Below are 25,465 nucleotides of genomic sequence, written 5' to 3' on the forward strand. Positions count from 1 at the left end.
ATACCCACGAACAGAATGTTGTTATGATTTTTTTCTTTTCTTTTATTCTTCTATATATATATATATATATATATGAGGTTTTGCTTTATTTATAATTATCTTATTATTATTTATCTTAAGCAATCATCGCATTATTTTTATTTTAATAAGACAGATAAACGATATACCATTACGATTTTGTGAAAACACTATCCTCTTGCACGCTATTATCTATTGTACACTCTGAATTTTATTAAAGTACATCTTGCCTTTTTGTTTTATTTTATAGATAGATTCTTTTTTTTTTTTTTTATTATTATAATTAACGAGACTCAAATGTTCCATAAGGAGTAGTGATCCAATGAATTTGATCCAATAATTTTTTTTATCTATACACACACAGTTTATTTGATTTAAATTCATGAGCTCAAAAAAAATTAGTGTTTATTTATAAGTATATATATATCTGTGTATATAGATACACGCACACATACATACATATATATGTATGTATGTATATATATATATATATATATATATATATATATATATGTGTGTGTGTGTACATACAATTTTACCTACAATTTCACAATTATTTTACACTTTCAAATTCGTCTTTTATAATATATTTTACGTCTCTCTCACCCATGTTAATCAATATTTTTCTGATTCGTCTACATTTATATTTACATTAATTGATTACAAAAAAAAAAATTAATATCAATTTGTGATAAATGAATTTCACATGAACATTCTATAAAGGTCAAAGATCCAATGATAAATAAAGAAAGCTATGTATTTGTCACTTACTAGTAGGAAAAGAATCAAGTGGAAAAGTATACACGAGATAATCAAGTAACATACGTGATATATAAAATATTTTCGATAAAACAATGTTATTTTCATGTTTAACTTAACGATCTCAATGTATACATGCATATATACATTTAAAGCGTATATACATAAGCTTAAGATTAGGCTTCAAATCTTTGTGCAGACATCATTCTTGGCAATAAGATATGCCAGGTATGAAAGATATATATATGTATATATATATATAATTAATATATTTTAAATCTAATATGAATATAAATTTATTTTTTTCAAGCTTCCAATCGCATTATAACAGTAGATATAAATCGAGACTTTGATGTTAATCTAATCGTAATCGTATATGAGAAATTAGAGATAATCTAGTGAAAAAGAGAAAGAGAAAGGAAGAGAGAGATTAGTATAAATCTAGTTCGTAGATAATTAAGTTATTAATACGTCGTAGTAAATTACACCATTTGTTAAGTTTCTTTAATTATATTGTTTGATAAGGAACGCATACAATAGCGTATAGTAAATTTAAGGAAGAATGTATTAAATCCTCTTATCGAAACTCATTTTTTATGTACACTCTACTAATGTAGTGTATTATCAAGAAGAAAGTAATCAAATAAAATTTTAAAGATCGATGTCGCACAATTTAAGCCTTCTTAAGTTCGCAATATTTATTAGTATAAAGAATATCACAATAAAGCTATGTGTCATAGTAATTATCCTCATTGAAGAGTTTTGTCTATTATCTCTTCCAATGACGAGTCTTGCTTAAAATTGCTCCAGCTTATTCTGATCTCCTTTTTGGAAGACTTCGTTATCCCCGTCCTTTTATTTTTTTTCTCTATTCCGGTGACAGCGAATCCGTAGAACAGTCCTCCTTATTTTGAGGCTTATAGACGACATCATGACAAAGTGGACATCGATCTTGTACGTAGAGCCATTTTCGTAGGCACACGCCATGGAAGTAATGATTGCAGCGTGTAATCTTCGCAGCCTGCATTTCTTGGTAGCATATGGCACATACGTCATTGAGAGATCGTAGCTGTTCAAACTTCGCTTCGGCCAAAGAATTAATTTTGTTGACTGCAGTTCGTCTCTTCATAAAAACTAGCCACCCAGCTTTGACTTCACACCAAATATTGAAGTATGCGTGAATGCACATCATAATAGCACGAATAGCACCGCCAGCTTCAAAGATTAATATCCAGAAACCATTGAAGAGTAATATAACGCCAAAGGCAAATTCTATGATATTGCCAAAAGATCTTATAATATAAACGCAATCATCTAACTCTTCCCAAAATGCAGTACGATATGCATCAATGAGAAATAAGACATATATAGCCAAGGATACCATTACCTTGACTATTACTTCAACACTGAAAACAGACACAGCCAATAACCATGTGCTCACACTAAACTGTGACCAAAGGAATACCAATAGAGAAACTGGAAAGAATATAAGGAAGGCGCAAACTGCAAGAGCACGTAAATGCCTATGCAGTGCTGGATTATGCGAAGCACTGAGAGACATTAAGAGTGGATTTACAATGTTATGTACAAAATGTAGTACTGCAGTAAATAATAAGCAAAAATTTCTACATAGTTTGACTAATCGATTTTCTCTATCTAAGCTTGTCAATCCAGTTTGAAGTGCTAATATGTAGAATAATATTGCGGATATCGTGCCGATGCTTTTTTCATCGCCATCCTCGGTCAATAATACCCATTGGAAGAAGCAACCAATATAATGGCAAATAAGTGAAATTATACTAGTCATCCCTAACACTGCAGTCAAGGTCTCACATCCATTTACCAATAAGGTTCTGAGCATATCATAATATGAGAAATCTTCATCTCCATAATGATTTCCCAAAATTTGTACAACTTCTTCTCCTATTCTCAACAACCAAAACGTACGTAATACGCATGGAACGTTTAGACGGAACCATTCTGTCTCTACAAGAGCAGATAGACCATAATTACTTATAAAATTGCGTGCATGAGCATATCCCATATAAATGGTTTTCAGAATTAAAACGCCATTGTACCAAATAATAAATTTACAAACAGCTAATGGAAGCAGTGTTGCAAAAACTGGCGCATTATAAAGAATCGATATCTGAAACAATCATGAATAATAGTTTGAATTCACTGAATTTAAAATTCAATGATAACTATTAATTATATTAATAAATTTCTATTTTTACTTACAGGTAATGGATGGATAGCCAGAAGTGATGGTGTCATAAAACTCATTACCAGCAATTTTTGAAGAATTAAATATCTTGGAGCGAAGTGTATATAACAAAAAATGCTAGCCAATAAACACTGCAATATATAGTTTTGAAAAAGCAAAGATCCTGTTCCTTCCTTGATAATAGAAGTCAGATTCAAATGTAATATATCATCCAATATACTGTTTGTATATTCAGGTTTGCTCACATATGCAATAACAGCTTCGATAGTACTAACATTAGACCAATAGGATATAAATATTACTCCTATAGATATCATGTATAAGTACACGATTATAAGATGTTTTGTCCATAACATAAATGTGCACAAAGCTGCTATACATCCTGCAAAAAAATCATTGTATTAGCTAATTATCGTTGCAAATTTTATGCCAACTCATTGTATATTTTTATTTCATATATTGTTTATATAATCACTAAACATTATATAAAATAAAATTGCATAATTCTAATATAACATTTTTAAATATCAGCTTAAACATCCTTCTAGATTTCAAAAGTTTCATTGTAATATCTGATCAGAAATGATATGAATTGTAAAATTTTTCCTTATTAACAAAAACAGTGACCTATGATAATTAACCTTATTGCTCAAGAAATAAAACTTTTACATTAATAATGTATAAACTTTGACTACTCTTACTTTGATTAATATATATATATATATATATATATATATATATATATATATATATATATATACATATATATATATATATACATATATATATATATATACATAAAACTATAAGCATATATACTGATATATATTTAAATTTTCATTACAATAAAATATTATTCTTACCTATACAGCATACTATAAATTTCAACATTATCACAATAAACATTTGATAACCCTGTTGTTCAAAATTAAAGTATTCCAATAAAAAGGATTCTGGACCAATCAAGGGAACAAATTCCATAGAAGTATTCAATGCACTGGTAATTTTAAAGTCATTATCTGTACTACTTAATACAATAGTTTCATCAGGTAATCCAAGACTGATTCTAAATAATCCATCGATGATGAACAAAGGTGGTACTCTCATTATAATATCAGCAAAAATAAAAAACTTATTCCATAAAGGAAATTCCATTTTTAATGCTTTGATTGATGGATGGCACAGAATTTGTTACAACAAATCTATATTCTTAGATATTCTTAGAAGCGATGCAATTGAAAACTAACAAGCACTATCATTTATAATCTCAGCGCTCGAGTTATCATACCAAACAATAACACTGTTGTGTTTTAGAATAAAAATTATTAAACTTTCAAGTCTGAAATTTCGAATCTGAAGATTTAAGGAGACACTCAGTCAACAAGAAGACACTTCAAATATATATGTTCTTCCAAGATTAGAAAATATTAAAGAAATAAGTAGAAATAAATGTCCAACTATTTTAGCAAAGAACACAAACACAGCGAACTCACTCGAGTCACGTATTCACTGATTTACAAAAGTCACATCGTCCGCCTTAAATATAATTTTGTTGGCAATAAATGTTTCAAATTTCGATATACATAAAAACAAAAAAAGAAAAGCAATGAGATCGTCGATTAGAATGTAGTGGCGCGTAGAATCGAGTTATAACCAAAAACAGACGATCGATCGATTTTTACTGCGTAAAAAATAAAAATAAAAAAAAACAACACTATAAGTATACAAAACAATGTTTATGGTTGAAAATATGTAACTAAAATTTAATAAATATATATAGTTCTTTTTTCAAGATGGTAAATCCTTTTTTTGAAGCACTTGTATTTGACAAGATTGAACGATTTGCAGTCAAGCACAACTCGAGTGGAAGAATAACCAAGAAGACGATAGAATTTTCGGGAAGCTTTTTCACTTTACAATCGAAATATCGTTATTTCAACGAATAATTTATAACCTATATTATTAAGATCAACAAAGCGAAAGCTCATATGGTGAAAAAAATTCTATGGACCTTGGACGGTTATCGGTTTCTGTCAATCATGTTTTTCTTCATGTAATTTTGTCAATTCTACTGGTATACGTTCGACTTCACATCACTTCGATGGTTACATTTAACCTACACATTAACCGGTTGATTTGGTTGGTATCAGTGATTTTCTGTTTTGCCGACGATACAACAAGGAAGAAAATAGTTAAACGAAGTGCCGAACGGAGGCGTGCCGATCGATAATTTTTATGTTTGAAATATATACATATCGATATTTTTATATTTGAAAATTTCAGATTTATATTTTTTATAATACATGTAGTATTTTTTTCAGAAATTTTCGTATCATAGATGACAATGACGAATTTACTCATAGCTTGTGGATGCGGAGACGTTTCCGTAATAAATAAGGAAGTTTATATTAGTTAATCGTAATTATATTAAAAAACCATCGAAAAAACATATCTACTAAATTCACGATATTGAAAGAAAATAATCTTTTGCTGACAAAGAATGAGTTCCCATTATTATGAACATTTAGTTTAACTCTTTCAATCTAACTTGCTAAAATGTGTTTCCCAAAAATAGATGAAATAATAGTACGATGTAAATACCAATAACAAAATTAAAAAAAATGATATGACGTAATCCATCTCATAAATTTTATCTCGAAATATTTTTATTCTACTGTATTGTCGCGTGTTATATATATATATATATATCTATATATATATTTTCCTTAAATAACTTAAATCATTGAAAAATTCAACGGACCTTATTGATATAAACGAATTGCGTTACTTCTTATTATTGATAATTTTATTATTCAAATTCACAGTTTCATCGAATAGTTTTTAATACGTACTTTTATTGTTCGCGCGCATATATAACGTATTGTGACGATATAGTACGATGACTGTGAAAGAATGTAAAGCAGCGCGGCCAAGGTGGGGAAAGTAAAAGTGAAAATTGGGGTAATAGGAGGGGAGCGAGCGTTGGGTATTATAGAGTTATTATAAAATAATAATTATATTTGGAAGCATACGTCCACTTTCGTCACCCGCAATCATTGAAAATTTATTACGTGGAAAAGACGTCGTTCTCACGATTTGAAAATGTCCTTGGTGTTGCTTCTTATGAATATACGTACATACTGTCGTATCGATTGTTTATACGATGTCTCGTATTCTTTTTTCCACAGGATCGATCTATCGATCGATCGATAGATCGATCCTAATAGCATGGCAACGATCGCATTACTATTTATTCCGATATTAATAATTAGCGTATATGTTTGTTCTTTCTAAAAGTTTCAGATGGTAAAATGGATTGAACTTATTGATTGAAAAAAATGTAGTGAAATAAAAATAAAGAAAAAAAATATTGTGGAACAAACTGAAGATAATCGTAGTTAAACTTAGTTAACGGGAACGCAAATTTATTTATTACTTTTCTGGAATAAATTTCATCATTTTTTACGATACCTTCTTCTCAAAGAAAGGTTAACTTGACATCGAGACTACTTTTGAATTAAATCATATACACATTTCAAATAATATTTTAATATATTGAGACAAGATAGTTCGATCCATATCCGTCGTCACTTTTAAAGAAGAATTCTAAGAGGATACTCGCGTGATCGATTGTAAATTAAACGATCGAGGGGTGTTCGACGTAAACTGAATAAATAACTTGTTCTCGATTTCAAAACGCTCTTTCGTTATTTTTCACAGACATGCGATTACGCAAACGTTCATCATATACAGTTAATAGTTCATACCACCACTCATTGAAATCTTTCTATCTATTGCGTTCATTTTTTCATCGTTCAGCATACAGTATAATCATTCCATCATTGCATCTACTAAACAATGAAATATCGATCAAGATGTAACACGCCTCCTTGTATATTCTATTAATAACATTATTTGCTATGTTTATAATACAAGTGTCTTTTTTGTTCTTTTTTTTTTTTTCTTTATTTCTTTATTCATTCATTTATTTATATTATCAGCAGAGAGTAATAGTTCGTTTACTCATAATGCTTTACGAGAGCATATAATTGCGATTCTCTTGTTTAGCGTCTCGTTCTACCTGACAACCTAACCTGTCTAATAACTCCGGTTCATCGGTCTCTCTCAACAGTCTTGTAAAGTCTTCCTGTCTGCATTTAATATACGTTATCTAGAGAACCGAGGAATGTTACAAGAGATCGGGATGCTCAGAAACATATTCGCGATCGCAGAAAAGTCAACTAATAAGTCACTCGAGGCACAATTCGCTGCTAAGTTAAACTAAAGTAGTTCTTCCTTCTCTCTCTTTTCTTTCGCTCTAATTTCTCTCTCTCTCTCTCTCTCTCTTTCGCATCGTTCATGGTACATCATACGATTAGGAATTCGGAAAAAAATTAAAAAATTAAAATAAAATATGATACTTAAACGAACGGGACTAAAAAAAAAAAAAAAGAAAAAAAAATTACAATCGTTATATCCTTCCATCAGCAATCTTACAAACGAAAATTATACGCGAAATAATCAAGAGCGCAGAAAGCACAGAGAGAACGCAATAATAGCGCAAAACTTTGTACAAAAATTCTATATTGTTCCTTTCTCGTTCTACGTATATGGTAGCTTAGCTTAAATCGTTCGGTGCAAATGCGAAGGATGTATGTATGTAAGTGTCTTTTTATGTATCGTTCGCCGTACGCACAGTCACTGTGTTCTATCGTTCGTTTTTCTTTCTTTTCTTTTTTGCCTCAAGTATATCATAATATCGCAACGATCTCTTGATGCGATGATAAAATTATCGAATCGTTTTAACAGAATAATAATTTATAATACGCACGCAAAAATGGATATTTTGTGTATACGTGTCTGTATATTTTCTTTTATATCGTGTCGTTCAGCGCGCGCGCAAATACAAGAGTAAAGACACTACACTTAAGTTGCGAGCTATAAAAATCCTAACTTCTGGATTATACGTACGTGGTCTCGTTAATAAAAATAGAGCTTTAGCTAATTGATACAATGACATTTATTATTATCACACGAGACAGGTCCTGCGAGAGCCAAAGTTCCAACCTCGTTTAATATTCAGTGTTTCTTTTTTTCTTTTTTTCTTTTTTCTTTTCTTTATCTTCATTTGAATTAGATTTATAGTCCGGATGTGTACGGATATAGCGACAGTCGTAAGGCATTTCGAGCAATCAAACAGAATTAGTAAGAATCGTTACGGCGTGTCTTCTCCTAATGTGAATAGGAGTGAGAGTGGAGGTCAGAATGGGGGTTGATAATTTCCGAGAAGATATAGACAATCGTATTGTTTTTAATACAAACTTTTTTTTCTTCTTTTGTTTCCCTTATTAAACTCTATAATTAACTCCACCACTTGTAGCATCATTAAACGAACGATTTTAGTAAAGACGAAAAAATTTGAATTTATCGCCGTCTATTAACGATTCCTTTTTCGGGTGCTTTTTCATTGTATTTTCATGGAGTGTGCACGTCCTAGAATTAATCTTTCGCATAATTTATCTTTCATCTTCTCCCTCCCTCTCTCTTTCTCTCATCATCGCATTATTCGATTCATTTTCTTTTAATCCTAACAACCAATCGCATGGTTAAATCATTTAATCATTTATAATCTAATGAACCAAGATATCAGATCATCGTTATTACCATGACTAAACCTGCATAGCAGTTAACAAAAAACAATGACGGAAACAAATAACGAAAAGATAATAATAGTAACGTTACTATGGATAGTGGGGTGAGGTGGAGATGACGATGATGATGATGATGATGATGATGATGATGATGATGTTACGTACTAAAAAGTAATGTTACGATTTTGATGACTGTAACATAAGACGAAATATGAATTTTCTTAATATATACGTACTTATATAATATACCTTAGAGAAGGTATAAAGGTACGATCATTGATCTTTCACTATACCTTTACCTTCTTATTTTTTGTTTTCTTTTTTCATTCATTCTTTCTTTCTTTCTTATACATCCTCGTTTTTTGATCTTTTCGTTTCTCTTCATGGATATCTAACATCGAGGAACGACTTTCCTAAACGTAATAGGTCTGCTTTTACATAAGATAATTTTGCAATTACACGTTACACAAACATAGGTTTCATAGATTTTCGATATATAAACTGACGATTTATAAATAATACAAATTTTCTATACGTTGAGCAAAGTCTCAAAGTTCGCAAAGATTCTATACATATCTTTTATACGATATTGCAATTATCATGATCCATGCAGTGCAGTCAATATTATTAAAACTGCTCAAGCTTTTTTTTTTCTTTTTTTTTTTTAAACTATTTTATTATGCTGATATATATCAAGTTGCAAAGTGATATATTTGTGTATCATTTTCTTTATACTAATTCTCAGTTTTTGAAAGAGAGAGATCTTTTGTTATAGAAATATTTTTTGTCCTTCTCCTATAAAGCTTAGTTTCCAAATTTTTTAATAGAGACTATGGAGAAAGGTTTGCAGCCTCTTAATTTTAAACTGCATTACAGGAAGCATAATAATGCGTTAGTTATTCCATGAGTTGAAAGCAAAATGTTTATTCTAATTAATAAATAAACTTAATTGCATCATTCCAGACCATCAATTTTGAAAAAGTATGCAAGTTAAAAGACTTTTAGTGTGTGTAAGTTTAAATTAAGTAATGTCAATCTATTATCGTTATTTATAATTAACAGAATATGTAACAGTTCTCTCTTTTTCTCTCTTTCTCCCATGTTGCTTCCTTTTGTTTTTTCACATGTAACGTTAAAGAATATTTATTCTCTATCGAAGGAAATAATTTCCTAAGAAAGGGTAGTTTCTAATGGGTTTTTTCTTTTTTTCTTTTTTCTTTTTTTTTCTCTTTTTTTTTTTTTTTTTTGATATGGAAAATCATTAATCGTGAATATACATTAGTCTGGTGCTTTATACATTTTTGAGTGCTTTTTATTCTCTCTGTCCCATTACCAAAATCTTTGCATCCTGAAGTAGCATGTGTTATGAAATTGTTTATATTATAATCCGTATTAAAAACACCTGTAAGAATTTAGTACTTTAGAATTCCTGTTTTAATAATCGAGCACTCTTAATGCGCTTCAAGGCACTTATGAACCATCACTTAAGCAAAAGCGGATAAGAAAATTAACGGTAAAGTAATAAACATTTCCAACACAAAATAGATTTGAAATATGAGAAGATTATTATAAATGTAAGGAAAATTGAACAAAATGATGTGGTTTTTTAAGTTATCTTTCATGAAAGATGCTATAAATGAAGATAAAACTAAATAAAATTGACAGCCTTAAGAACATTTGGAGCACCCCAATGTATATGCATAGCAAAATCCAGACTGCATAAGTATATACTGAGATATACTAACTATGTAAAAAAATATATATGAAGGTGTTGTTTAAAAGAAGCCTGCTTTGTATTTCAAAAGTAGTGCAATCATTAATTGAATCTGCCTAAGATAAAACTTATTATATTCTGTCTCTTTTAGGTTTCATAGTTCTACTACACAATATTTAAAGGATAGTATAAATACTAAATACAACATAGATACGGAGAGCTTGGCTCTTTAGCCATACTCAAACTGAGTTGAACCCTTGGTACTTATTCGAAATTTACGTTACTCGTGTAAGTTATTAATTAAGTTATTATTACATACTTCATGTAGAGTCTGCAAGCCCAGCTTACCATCGACAACTGCACTGTATTCACTGTTTATATGCGTACGCGTTTCAATAAATAATTAATAAGAGTAATATTAGAAAATCCACATTCTTTTCGTAATTATGCCTCAGTTCCTATTTTATCTTTTACACAAATAATTTTATATAAATGAATGTTTTTTTGTTATTGCTGTACCATAACATTGCTTCTTACTTTTCTTATCATTTATAACATTTTTTACGTTTTAAAACTTTATTTTTTATCCGAATCCTTTGAAGCAGAAATTTGTGCCATATATTCCTTAATCCGTATTAGCTAACGCAATATAGGAAATACACGTAACAATAGCTTTATTATGAAAATAAAAACAGGAAAATGTGTGTGTAGGCCTATATATAAGATTTTTTGTTCCGGTATTGGTAACTGATGTTATTCATTCAGCTAGATGCACACTAAGCAGAGTTTACTAATAAATATTCAAAACAGTTTAGTACGAAGATTTAGTAGCAAATTTCTCCATGAAAAGAAGGAAAAAAAAAAAAAAAGAAAAGAGAGAAAGAAAAGTAAAGAAACATGATCTTATATACTGAGCTATCATGTTTTATAATTATTACTATTATTAATTATATAATGATCTTCATAAAATATTCATGAATATGAAAGTAAACGATTAAATCTCATTGGCACACGTTATAGTGATTCATTTTGTTTTTTCTTTTTTTAAAACCCAATTCGATAATCAAGTGGATAAATAAAGCCAACAATTGCCTGTGCTATATAATCAGTTTCTACCGAAACATCGGTTATATATCCACTGTCTTTCACTGATAATATTGTTTTTATAACTGATCGTAAGATGTTACGTTAAAACACTTTTTATATAATGTATGAGCGAATTAGATATTTTCACTGACCGTCTCTGCATAGTGTAGTAGCGCAATTACTGTAATAGCACAAGTAAGCTAGAAATTCAGCTGCACGTTTGGTGTAAGAAAACTTCGTAGTAACCGTCATCACAATTATCAAATAATTGATTGGACGATTCACTTTATCAATTGAGAGTGACTCCATGTGCAAACTTATTTGAACTAGTCAACTTAAGAGTTTTGGGAGCTTTTATGCATGTGTCTTAACTTACATGCATTTATGTACATGTATGCGCGTGGCAAGGTATCAGGTGCAAATCTCTGCATGTAGGTGTATATATAACTTATATGAACGTGTGAGCTGTGTGGACGGCGCTATGTACACCACTTTTCGGTCAGTCGACTATTGACATGCAAATAGTCGACTTTCGTCAGTGTAATTCAGACACCTATTGTTTCACCGTGCCTATTTAGTTTAACGTGCCTCGCTCACGTCAATATATACCGTTGTATTATCTGTAATAAAATAAATTCACTAATATTTTATATTTTAAGTTGCCATATGGATAAATCTTTTTTATTAAAAATCTTATTAAATATGTATTTGCAGCATACTTGCATGCAGATGTGCTAGAGTTTGTCTTGGAATAAGAAAAGATTATTTGTAGCTGCAACTGCTACAACATTTTCAGATGGATGCCACGCAGTATGTAATATTTTTTTGTTGAAATCCAAACAATCGACACTAATCTCATCCTTCTTACGTTTTCCACCAGTGCACACCTATTATATAAGAAGGTATATACATAAACAAGTTTATAAAGTTTTTATTTGACAATATAAACTTTTAAAAACACAAACCAACCTTACGAGGCTTCAGAAGAGTTTTTGGTTTGGCAATGTCACGTGCTGCTTCCAAAGTTAAATCACGTTTGGTATTACGATCGAATACTCTAAAGAAATTATTATACGAGCCTGTCATAATGGCACAATCATTACCACTCCAACAGCACTCAAATTTGTCGAAGATGCAATCATTTTCATAAAGTGAACATAATTTTGATCTTAAGTATTCATGTACCTAAAATTATCCATATGAATATTAATAAAATGCATAAATGATTACATTCTCACAAAAAAGGGTATCGAAAAAAAAAAAAACTATTCTCTCAAGGCATGTGTTACTTACAGGATAGCATTCAATGGGTTTTGTTTCCATTTGTAGATCCCACACTTTAACACTGAGGTAGTCCCTACTAATCATGTATCTACCGGAGTTACTGAGCTTAACATCACTTATACTTGAGATTATCTCTGAGAAAAAACTCTTATTGGTCGGATCTTCTGGTTCTTCAAAAAGTTTACTATGATGATCACAAAGAGCAGCAGATCTCATATCGCAAAGTCTGATGGTCCCTTTGCTACTACTATAAACCAAGACATTACACTCTACAGGATGAAATTCTGCAGCTGTTATGACTTCTGTCAATTCTTCCATGTTAGTAGGTTTTATGTCTACTATATCTGTATATCGTCATTAAGGAAACTTTGTAGATTTTCAAGCACAGATATTATATAAGTTGATTGTATAAAAAACACATACGATTATCGATCAAAAAAGGATACTAAAACTCTGATCAGTAATTTCAAGATGCCACAAATTAATTCTAAGATCATCTGCACTGAGGTATGTTTCTTGATCACTGTTTACACTTATACTGTTTATATGGTAAGTGTGCGCATTGGCAAATATTCTCCTTGGTGATGCCTCCACCATTAACTCCATTGGTTTTATGGTTGGCACCTAAATAATACAATGCATTGTTTACTTACAATTTTCAATAGATCGAAATGCATTTCTCTTTCTATCGCATTTATTAAACTCACCCTCAAGGCAGTTATACAGGCAGGGTCCCGGATCGCACCATTCTCTTCTTTTGTATTATATCCTTCCACTCTCTTGTCCCTTTCACTAACTTTCCACAATTTTATTGTCTTATCATTCGTGGAAAGTAAAAAGTGTGCCGGATTTTTTCTTTTTAACCACCTAATTTTATTAATTTTTTCTTCTATTTCTAACGATTTCAGGTAATCAAATTCAGGCTCGTGGCTTTGGAAAGTGCTGTATACATTATATTCACCTCTCCGTGGTATACTGTTTTTACTCTGTATAAAGAAATATTTTTCTAAATACTCTATAATCAAAGTGCAATGATGGTGCATCAGTAGTATACATTTGCACTAAAAATTAATGGTCACAATGTCTTCCTTAAATGATTAATCACCTAATTGAATAAACTAACTTCAATACAACCACTTTACCAATAGTATCTTTTAAGCGAACATGGTGTTACCTTTAATAGAGTCAGTGAAAAGCTATTATAGCTCAATAAAGGATCACCTATACAAGATTGTCCGAAGTTACATAAGCTCTACCTCAAATCATGGCTACTCATACCGACTTCTTGGTAATGACTGTACTGTCTGCAAACGTAGTAACAGTTTGCACATATCAGTTATTAGTATCCTAAATACTAAATGTATATACAAGTCTCACACGAGTGAGAACCATATTATCATGTCACGAACATGGCATATAATTTCTTAATAATCGATATACTTTCTTATTCAATGGAACAGGTAGAGAATAAGTTGGGTTTATAATACACTCCCAGAGTATTCGTTAATACTTACAATAGGATCCCTTTGAAAAATAACAACACGTCCACCCTTATCCCCAGTTGCAAGAAGGTCACCATCGTGATTAAATTCAACACACGATATTATATCAGCTGAAATATCAATAAGACATAAATACATATTTAAAAGAAAGAAAACAACGCAAGGATTATTATATAACTTATGATTTTGAAGCTTTTTCATATTATCATATGGTAATAGGATATTGTTCCTCTAATGGAAAGTAATTAAAGTAATTCTTCTATGTAACACAATGCTTGCCTTCGGTAACGTCGTCTTCCAAAGTCCCTTTCACTTGCGAGAAACACCACTGAATGTCACCATTGCCTGTAACAGAAGGGCGAATCGTTAGTAATCCCCCGAACAAGAATCCCCGAACTTTCCTCCTGTATGTTAATCACCCTGATATAAGTGCACGTGTATAAACAAAGTGTTTTATCCTTTCAAGGTACCAACAATATACACATAAACGCGCGTGCGCACATACACACACAGAATTATCATTGTGAAGAATTTTACAAATTTATACATTGGTGCATAATCGAGAGTTAAACACCATGAAGAATTGTAAGCTCAGGAGGTTAGAAAGATTAAAAACAATTGCAGCGAGATGGGAACGTAAGCGAGTATATACGACGACGATACGGGGTGCCGGTAAAAAAAAGAATGTTTCATAAAACTCGGCGACATGGCTGTTATTTGATCACTATGAGAACGCGGAAGACGTAACGATAACGTTGGAGTAGAAGAGATAGAAAAGTGGTAGTGTAGTAGGATATAACAAGACGAGACAAGATAGAGTAAGAGAGATAAAAAACGAGAATAGGAGTAAGAACGAGAGAGAGAGAGAAAGAGAGAGGAGAGAGGAAAGAGAGAGAGAGAGAGAGAGAGAGAGAGAGAGAGAGAGAGAGAAAGAGAGAAAGAGAGTGTGTAAGGTCACGCGTGAGCTAAACGATAAACCGAACACAGAGGAAAGGTAAAAGCGATCCTACTTGAAGTTTCGGCGTAATCCATCGTGCTTCTAGGCCGCTACCGGCTTCGCCGTCGCCACCGTTGCCACCGTCGCCGTCGCCGTCACCGTCGCCGTCGCCGTCACCGTCGCCGTCGCTACCGGCGACAAGCGCATCTGGCCTCGCGCGACGCACAAGGAGAGCGTAGAATCGCGAGCGCGACGTGCGGTAGACGCGTGCGAGATAATATTATTCGAGAGAATATGCGAAATCGAGGAAGGTAGAGAAAAGAGAAAGAGATAAATGGCGGAAGGTAAGCCCCCGTTGCACGTAGCGCTGCTGCAGATATATACCCGTGAACCCGCGAGATAACTAGGTCAAGGTTCACCCTGCCGCGGTACGGTGCGGCACGGCGAAACGGCCACAACAGGAACGAACAAACGTACGTAGAACGCGACGAAGAAACTCGAGGAGCCAAGAGAGACGCAGAAGAAGAATAATCACGCTGTCTCGATGGCTCTCTACTCCTTTTTTTTTCTCTCCCTCTCTTTCTCACTCTCTCTCTCTCTTTCTTTCTTTCTATCGCTTTTTTATATTCTTTTCTCTTTCCTTGCACCGTAAGGCACGCGTATAGATAGAGAGACACGCGACTAGAGACGTGTGTATATATATATATATATACACACACAGATCACACACATATATATATATATATACATAAGAGTACTCGCGGTAAGTGAGTAACCTGTGTGTGTCTATCTCTCTCTCTCTCTCTCTCTCTTTCTCTCTCTATCTATCTATCTATCTTCCTATATCTCTTTCTCTCTTTCTCTCTTTCTCTAAAGAGATACATATGAATAGACGCAACGCGGACAAGAGAATACGAGGGAGAGAGAGACTGCGTGTGCCGCTTACTTACCGGCCATCTCGCATACACACACACGCGCGGCGAGATGCAACGCGCGTTAAAAAGCTTTTTTTTTCGTAACGAGTAGAAAATACTCTCCGACTGAGAAAACTCTACGGCACGTTCTTTTTTTTTTTTTTTTTTTTTTTAATCGTACGCGTGATATAAAGCTTGCTAAAGGATTATCGGTAGCGAGCGTGTGAGCACGCTAGGAGCACACACGGCACGGCACGGCACGGCACGGCACGAAGATTCAACTCGTATATAATATATCTTCTTCTCACGCGCAGAGTCACACGGACGCGCGCGCGCGCGCGCTCCTGCCGCCACCGGGGACTTAACTACCACCACCGTCGTTGCAGCCGGTTTCGCGAAAATAAGAGAGGACGTGGTGTGCGGTGCGTCGAGGGTTTTGTGTTAAATTCTTTCACGAAATTGGACACACACGCGCCACGGCCAAGCTTCTCGATACGGTCCTTTACATACGCCCTCTCCTACGTCACATATCCAACGCGCTTCTTCGCATGCCGCTCGTCATACACCGTGAAAGGCAGCAAGATAGCTCAACCGTACGCGAAAACTCTTTTTCAATGGCGGAGGAGGTTTTCAGGAACGCATAACCGCGCGACACAACTCCCTGCCGTGACGTCACACACACACCGTGCAACCAGGTTTAGTTGCTTTCACGGGATCCGCCATGTTAGTGCGTACAAGAAGCGACGCTGCCTCGCGCCCCCGACTATACCCGAAGATTACCGATCTCGCACGAATCTTCCGGCATCGTTTACGCGCGACATTCGAATTTATTTTTACAAAGTTTCCCCTCGAACATTCCCGCGTGTTTTTCTATTATATTATCGAGAACGAATATTACTTTTATTTCATATCGAATTAACTATCGAGATAGTTTTTTATTATCGTTCGAAAATCGAAACAACAACGTGAGCGTCGAATTTATTCCTAGGATATAGATCGCAACAAAAATTTATAATGAAAAGGAATAGACGACTAGTCGGTCTGTAAGTATTGAAGATGAAAATTCGTGCGATATAACGCATTTCGATTCTACGTGGGTATGTACACGAAACGTGCTTTGCCTAATCGAGATAAAACGAGTACGATTCTAAGAATTCGCTTGAGGATGGAGGCGATACGTTTTAAACGACATTGGAATAAAATATTCGTTACTGCTATACGCGAGTATTTACTCGTCTTTTTATTTGTAGGTTATTATTGCAAAATTAAAAAAATCGACTCGCCGAATAATACGTAAGAACGTTTTTGCTACGCCAATGGTTTTACAATGTAATGCGGTGCGATGAGAATGAGAAACAATATGTACCATCCCTTCCCCGTTAGAAGATAGATTTCATAATCGATCTTATTGTTAGTTATTAAAAGCGGTATATATAACGCGCGTATTGTACGCATACTACGCGATGCTGCTCCGTACATCCTCTCTCTAAGCATCTCTACATTACGTTAATATGACGTCCTCAACTCCATTGCATTTGTAAACTCGAACAATGCTCGTTGTCAGATACGTCGAAAGTCCGCGTCTCCTCGGTCGCAATGCCATTTCATCGTTTATCTTCTATTCTTTTTGAATATCGTATTACTCGAATGCGTAAGTAAGTATATATATTAGTGAACAAGCGACAAGCTTAAGTGTATTATAGGCTAACAAATTCATACTGGGCGTTAACTGCCATTAAGCGTTGTGCTCTCACTTTCTTATTTCGATGCGAACACGTCTCGTGTTATATTATTTGAAGATTTAAATCATGTAAATCTTTCATACTTGAGTTGACTCAACGATATTGTTTGCTGACAACGTAATAAAAAAGAAAAGTGTCGCAAATTATTATGATTAAAACAGACGAATGAAACGTGAATTTAACGAAGAAACAATGAAGGAAATTTATCATTTCCATTTTCTCTCGTCGAATTATTTTCAAAACATTACCTAAGAGTTCCGTTAGTTTTTCATGCAACTCTTCCATAGAAGAAAACAATGGCTTGTCCCTGATCAGAGTTGTAAAATTCTTGGGAGCACGTAGTTCCGAACACGTCGGTCTATCCATTTTTATTAATGAGCTTCGAAATACATATATATGTATATTGTACTCTTTTTACATTACGAAATATCACGAGTATTTAATTTACCGTATAATACACATATATTTTAAGCACGATTAACCCGTACACATTTACTTTCTTCCGATCGCGCTATTTAACAGGTGTCGCAAATTTTATATTCCTCGAAAGACTTTTTATGTGCTACCTTTCCGATCGATCGAAACACTTTCATCGTTCGACTGCGGCAAATGGATTTTATTTGCGTCGATTTATGCTAATCCTTAACTCGGGGTCATTCGCGTCGAGACCTCGGCTTTGTCCGATCTTCAACAAAAGATTTTCCAACTGCGTTATTTAAGATAGATCTCGAACGATACGAAAGATATTTTATAAAATATTTTAACTATTTATCTCTTGTCTTATTTATCTCAGAAATTACACATTTTTATTGAGATGAATCAATTGACACTGACGACTTGTTGAAATAAACAATGTAACACACATTGATGTCCTTATGACATATGTACATACGATAGAAATTTACGAAGACTCGACGGAAATGGTCCTCGATGAAATAACACGACGCGTAAGAGACTGTCTCGAACTGGTACGTAAACGCTGGGTCTGAAGGAAGGTACTGATTACCTTACGAATTAGAGGCAATTCGTTAATTGATTTGTCCTAACAAACATGCGCGCCCGATACTATGTACGTTTACTTTCGCATCTCTCTTTCTAGCTTATCTCTATAAATCGAACGAGAATCATCGATGTAATAAAATAAACATTACAACATTACTCTATTGTTACTATAGCTACTACTTTATTACCGTTAGTATTCGTTCGTTAATTAATTAATTTTTTCCTTTCGAGTTTATATCTCCGAATATAATATCCGTTAAATTCTACGTAAATAATGTATACATACGTATTATCGATGTTAAGACGACTTAACGAATGTTTAAAAACTTCTTGTTTTCTCTCTCTCTCTCTCTACGTTTTCTTTACATTTGTAGAAAAACGATCGAGGATACAGAAAGGTCAATGTGAGGTACACAGGTCAGCATAACATGCAACGATGTATTGTATACTGAAATATTAATCTTTCGACGTATACGTTATAAATTCGATCCATCGGTATATGTTTTCATTCGTTAGTCTTTTTATTTTAACTCGAAATAACACTTCCACTTTAACGATACACTTCTCTCTCTCTCTCTCTCTCTCTCTCTTCCCCTCTCCCTCCCTCCTTCCCTCTCTCGTTCTCTCCGCCTCTCCATCCCAATAGGTTGATTTTCAAGGATGTCACGGAATGTACAACGTACAAAATATATATATTTACATATACCGAATTGTTGGAAAAAATTGTCTATAATCCCTCAACTGAAATTCATCGATCTGCGACGATGCAATTAATCGGACGTAATAACTAAGTTGCTGAGAATCCGCATGATTCTCGATCACGAAACGACGATTACGATCACGATACGACCAGTGTATTCGATATGTGTTTAGAAACAGAAACGTACATACCTAGATCGAAAAGTTCTTGTTCGTATTCGTAAGTACCATCATCGGATTCGGTCTCGCTCGTGTCTGTCGTATTACTATCTACGTCCAATTCTTGGTCTCTTTTTCTAAATTGTATATTATCTCGCGGGTTCATTCTCTTGAACGCGATCAGGATGAAATCTTCTTTCGCGATGGAGAACACTTATCACGAGATAATTCGTAAGAGAGAAGAGACACGACGCACCGCCACGTTGTTTTCGTCGCGTGACATTGTTAAGGGATAACTTCCGTCTCTTTTCCTCTCTATCTACATATCTCTATCTTCCTCTTTCGTAATAGAGAGCCAAATATAAACATTTCAATTTTGCTCGGAATAGTGTTCTTTTACGTAAGTACATTGTCACAACAAATTTATATCTAATTATAAAAGGAACAATACGTTGCATCCTTTAATATATATATATATATATATATATATATATATATTTTTTCCCTGTCTTCATATAAATCTTTTTATAACCGTCACGTTGTTATTAATGTTACCGATGACGTACTACGAAGAACGAAAATTTTTTACTTACAAGATTTACGAGGAGACGGTGTTGGATCGTAAAATAATTTACTTTACTTCGTTCAATCTTAATTTATCGTTTTTGTTTTTCGTTCCTTTTCTTTCTACCGACATTAATATCGCAGAAAATAGAAAAAAAATTGAAGAAGAAGAAGAGGAAGAGGAAGAAAAGAAGAAGAAGAAGGAGAAGGAAAAAGCAAAAAAAAAAAAGAAACAATAAAACAAAGTACTCACCAGCTCTTTTGTTGACGGCGGTGTTGATCATAGAACCAAGTTTCGTGAGGCTGGACTGCCTCATGATATTGGATGGACTCCTCTTCATCCGTTTGGACGGTTGCACCGAAATCGGGGCGGTGGTTCTGGCCCGTGCCAGAATAGCACGAATTTCGGAATAACAGTTTCTGTTTGGATTCGAGCCGGGGGGCCGCTGGGGCGGTGCCCCCCATAGACCCACGACCCCTGCGTGACGCGTGGTGACACTTTTTGCTCGTCGTCTTTTTCCTCTTCTTCTTCTTCTTCTTCTTCTTCTTTTTTCCGTTCGTCCGAACCTCCCTTTGAATCTTCTTTTCTGTCGACACCACTTTCCACTCCTTCGTCCAACTCCGGAAGTGACAAATTTCCTTCACCAACTTCCCGATCGTCCTCACGGATCTCCACCTGTTGGAATTCGGACAGGATTGATAAATCAGCACGCTCTATTTCCGGACACGTTACTCGGCTTTTGAGTTAATAGCCATCACCGTATTGTTGGATTATATGGGCCGATTAAACATGAAAGTGATTTAAATCATATATTTTTCATCTAGAGATATTTTCACATTTCGATTTGTATTATTTAAAAATCATTTTTCTATATGGATAATGAGAAAGACAAAAATGGTGAGTGTATTTATTCTTACAGAAATAATTATTCGATGTAATATAAAGATTTTTGAAATAGCACGTGCTTCAAAATATGTCTTTTATTATCTCGAATGACTTAGACCACTTTCATAATCATCTGTTGATACAATACGAAATGGACATACGCGTAACATGCATCTATAGCTAGAAACATGTATTTATAGTTATAGACATTTTCGTATGTATGTGCGCTGATAAAATGGAAGAAAAGATTGATCATAGTAAGTATAACTTTATAAACGAAGTGTTTTCTCAGATCGTCCTTTTCGAAATTTGTAAATGAACTCGAAAGAGGTAATAATCAGAAAATGTTGTCTTCCAACATAAATCAGAATTTTAATAAAGGAATTTCATTTGTGAAATCATTTGAATTTCTTATGAATCGAGAAAGTCAAAGATAATTTTCAAAACGACTTCGCTTTTTATTATGAAGAACGACGTATGATTTGCGAGACGTGTGCAAGAAGACCGTTACAAAAACTACTCGAGAGAAGCTTGCGTTGCGGTACTCGAGAGCTAAGACAGCAGCAGCAGCATAGTACAGATTGTCGAGAAGCAGTGCGACTCATTGTGGAAATCGATGAAAACCACTCGAGGAAGTCGAAGTACTCGCGTTCCTTCTCCGTATGCTTGATTCTATCTAGTTTCAACGATACTTTTTCAGGACACGTCGCGTGACCAAGGACCACCTAACTATGACACTGTCAACGACGATTTCCTTCGTCGCCATTTTTGAACGACGATGACCCGTGGAAAGGCTCGATTATACGCGAGACAATACATAACGTGTTTCCATAATGTTCCTTTTCTTCGAAAATATCTTGAATTTTCTATTACTCCTTTGAAAAACATTTACGAATGAATGTAGTATAATATATGCCGCCATTTTGGAGAACAATATACATAATCGTATCTTTGAAATTACCATGTATGTAGTCTCGAAAATATTACTCAACCAGTTGATCTATTCTTCACAATTTTACTCGTTCGCTGTACTAATAAAAATTCAACGGTACAAATATTAACACTTTATTTTTTTGTCGAAAAAAAAGAAAAAAAAAGACGAAACAAACGTAACGTGACGCTTTCTTGCGATATTAAATTCGTATTATTTCTTACTCGTATGGAAAGATAGATTTTAAGCGATAGAAAAGGCTACAAAATATTCGCATGCATTGACGATAACAATAAGAAATATGTGTGAATGTATTCGTTGTCGAGTATCTAACCGCGCGTTGATCTATAGTAATTAATGTAAATGCATACATAATGTACGCAATTATTCCTACGGCATTTATACGGTCATAAACGAAACATTACGTATGTTCGATACGATATAAAGACCGTAGCAATATTTTATTAATGCGCTCGTTAAACGTTTCACGTATATTCATAAAAAAATTTTCCACGTTTATATGTGGTAATAAAAAGAAAGTCACGTATTATTAATATAACGTTCCAATGAAATAATACATATATATATATATATAATATAAAAATAAAAATAAAATCTTTCATCGTTATATGTTCACTTTACTTAAATTGTTTATAATAGAATTAGAAATGGCAATTATAAAATATATTGTCTTAATATGATTTAAAAAATATGAAATATAATAAATTATAGCTTATAAGTCAATTCCAATTTTTCTATATTTTGCAGAAATTGTAAAATTTATTTATATATAATTCATGTATATTGTATTTACACCTAAATAAAAAAAAGGAAAGAGAGAGAGAGAGAGAGAAAAAAAGAGAAATAAATATAGAAAAAAATTAAAAGATGAAAAAGTAAAAGAAATAGATGGATTTATTCTAGCAAAATTCACGTTCAACGTCATTCGAAATGTCGCGAGAGCTGTGGTTGGAGATGTTCAGTGAAAAACAAAGCTACGTCGTATGATGATCCTGCGGAATGAAAACGTCCGCGAAAATTGGGTTAAGCATACTTGCATAATTTACGGCGTGAAGAGGGAGAGAGAGAGAGAGAGAGAGAAAGAAAGAACAAGAGCGTAGGTGCCCTTGATTGAAAAGAAAGAGAGATAGAATAGAGGAAAAGAGAGAGAGATACATGTGCAAATAGTCAAGACGAAGAAAACACATGCCATTGATTAAATCGGCTTCGAATTAACTGTACTGTCCTCGGTTTCTACAACAGCGTATCGCCTTCGAGGTTACAATTATGTTTAATTTCTAACATCGTATCGTGTCTCACGCAAAACATTCGTTCACGATGACACCACGTCGAAAATTAACGCATGCACAGAAAATATAGGTAATTGTTAATTAAAATCTTGATTAATCATTCGTTATTAATTCATCGTGATTAATTCATTGAACAACTATCTCATTGCTTTATCTTTTATCTACCATATGATGGCAAAGAGATCGTTTTATTCATAAGAAGCTAATTGCTGCGGTTATCTCCGCACTGTAATTAGGATAAGATGGAACGAGAAATCTAATTAGCAACGTGGTAATTAATCTCGATCGCATGGCTCGATATCGATTTAGTATCTACTCTAACGCCCTTCTCGTCGATAATATCGTTCAACAGCCTTCTCGAATATTTCCGCGAATTTTGAACTCGACCGTGCCAAATGAGTTTACACACGAGAAATATTTGTACGAGAATCGTTCTAATTTGTTCTTACGTAATATCGTTGTGTAAGTAAGCGCGTATGTATATACATAAGAGAGACTGTCAAAATTATTACCGGAGATTTACTGTTTCGTAACAACTTTGCTCGCACATAATTTTTTTTTCTTTCTTTTCTTTTTTCTTCTTCCTTCTCTTTTTTTCTTTTTTATTCTTCTCAACTTCCCGTTATCTCGTTATAATGCGATCATGCGCATACGTAAATACGAGCTACAAAAATCGAAGTTATATCTACTCGATGATGCGAAAGAAATAATTCATAATTTCCTTTTAATCGAGCAATTGCGATATCATTCTCTTTCGTTCTTCGATACCCGTATAAAGGTTTTAACGGTAAATAGACTCTAACTGCTATTCTCGAATTACGCAAGGAAGACGAATGCTAATGGCAGCCCAATGTAATGTACGTCTTATTCATTTCTCTCTGAGAGTTTGAGAGTTATAACGGAAGCGTAGACCGTTGAAAAGAGCTTCTCAACGAGCCGTCTTTTATACGTGTCTAAACGCAAGCGGTAAAGTTCTTACTACACTACCGAGAGATTCTATACGAGTGGTCTTATCTTAGTAAAAGCTTGGCTACATTATGATTAGAAAAAAGAAGAAGAAGAAGAAAAAAAGAAATTCCTAGAATTCAAAGCAGCAACTTTTGAAGGAAACTTTGTGAATATTTCTTCAAAAGATGAACGATATCGATGCCGAAGAAGAAATCTAGACTATTTAGTTTAATCTGATATTAATTTAGTACGTTAATATTAGCCAGTTTGATCTGGATATTATCATTTCGATATAAAAACAACATGCGAGATTTCTCTCAAAGATTTTCCACTGGTCTCAATAATCTCGTTTATGTAAGTAAGTACACACACGCACACAGAGACATACACATCTTTTTTTCTATCCAAATTTATAGCGATCCATGATTGTCATTGCGAATCTATGTCGCGATGGCAACGCACACGTTGCAATTTCCTTCTTATTCGTGAGAATGAAATACAAGGTTAAATCTGTAACGCTAATCGTTACCTCTAGTTAATTCAAGTGTCTCAAGGTCAACGCTCTAATACATTCTAATATATCATTCGCGAGTAATCAAGTGGTTCCGCGTGTCGTTTCTTTTCATAGCCTCCTTATGCATTTTATTTTTGGGAGGCTTCGAAAGCGAACTCGATAAAAATATGATTCACTTTTTACGATGAAAATGCTGACATAGGCAAACGAAACGGTTTTTATCCTAAAGACGAGACGTTTCCCTAGGGAAAGAGTTATTTCTCTAGAGAAAGAAATATTTTCCTTTTTCAGCATTTCTCCTCCTGTAACATCGCTGATGTTAGATACCGCGACGTTCAATTAACGATTCCACCAACACGCGTTACGCTTTATTTAAAAAACGCGAGCGAGGTACAATGATCTCGAGTGACAGAGAAGGACATCGGAACGAAGGCAGGCCTTATCAGCTTAATAACTCAGCGAATTTCAATATACAAGGAGATCACAAACACAGCTATTACGTATACTCCGTCGTGTCACGATAGTTGCTAACTCATGGTATTATTAAATTGCTAGACAGTAGTAGATACGATTTTTTTGCTGATTCTTGCGAAGCCGAACTTGGCAGGAAGTACAGTC

At 33.7% G+C, this 25,465-nt stretch overlaps 2 protein-coding genes across 14 annotated transcripts in view; both read right to left on the reverse strand.

Annotated features, from left to right (window-relative positions):
* Positions 1–763: 763 nt before the first annotated feature.
* On the reverse strand, positions 764–5,621 carry LOC122629252 (protein TRC8 homolog). Its single transcript, XM_043812448.1, has 3 exons — positions 3,868–5,621; positions 3,019–3,386; positions 764–2,926 (listed from the first exon to the last, which is right to left on the reverse strand). Exons 1-3 carry the CDS (start codon positions 4,157–4,159, stop codon positions 1,646–1,648), a joined length of 1,941 nt encoding a protein of 646 aa, XP_043668383.1. The 5' UTR covers positions 4,160–5,621; the 3' UTR covers positions 764–1,645.
* A 1,068-nt stretch (positions 5,622–6,689) lies between these two features.
* The window catches only part of LOC122629255 (protein phosphatase PP2A 55 kDa regulatory subunit), a 39,289-nt gene continuing 20,513 nt past the window's right edge, over positions 6,690–25,465 (reverse strand). For 6 of the 13 annotated variants that reach the window (XM_043812458.1, XM_043812457.1, XM_043812456.1 and 3 more), the window contains 9 exons: positions 20,512–20,934; positions 14,521–14,586; positions 14,254–14,351; positions 13,447–13,725; positions 13,186–13,363; positions 12,749–13,083; positions 12,425–12,640; positions 12,175–12,342; positions 6,690–12,075 (listed from right to left, as the gene is read on the reverse strand). In XM_043812458.1, the coding sequence (XP_043668393.1) occupies positions 12,190–12,342; positions 12,425–12,640; positions 12,749–13,083; positions 13,186–13,363; positions 13,447–13,725; positions 14,254–14,351; positions 14,521–14,586; positions 20,512–20,599 (1,413 nt within the window). In that variant the 5' untranslated portion in view covers positions 20,600–20,934 and the 3' untranslated portion in view covers positions 6,690–12,075; positions 12,175–12,189. Of the gene's footprint in view, positions 12,095–12,174; positions 12,343–12,424; positions 12,641–12,748; positions 13,084–13,185; positions 13,364–13,446; positions 13,845–13,913; positions 14,044–14,253; positions 14,354–14,520; positions 14,587–15,251; positions 15,786–16,128; positions 16,904–18,082; positions 19,057–19,727; positions 19,963–20,511; positions 20,935–25,465 lie in introns of those variants that run through there. The other 7 variants (XM_043812463.1, XM_043812454.1, XM_043812453.1 and 4 more) reach the window with 7 other exon arrangements.

The sequence above is a fragment of the Vespula pensylvanica genome, chromosome 5 (assembly GCF_014466175.1).
Source record: "Vespula pensylvanica isolate Volc-1 chromosome 5, ASM1446617v1, whole genome shotgun sequence".
NCBI classification, from domain to species: domain Eukaryota; kingdom Metazoa; phylum Arthropoda; class Insecta; order Hymenoptera; family Vespidae; genus Vespula; species Vespula pensylvanica.

Coding starts and splice junctions, on each gene's coding strand:
- LOC122629252 (XM_043812448.1), bottom strand. CDS start 4,159: ATGGAATTTCCTTTATGGAATAAGTTTTTTATTTTTGCTGATATTATA. Junction 3,387..3,867: donor ATTTATAGTATGCTGTATAG/GTAAGAATAATA, acceptor ATTTTTTTGCAG/GATGTATAGCAGCTTTGTGC. Junction 2,927..3,018: donor TGGCTATCCATCCATTACCT/GTAAGTAAAAAT, acceptor TGATTGTTTCAG/ATATCGATTCTTTATAATGC.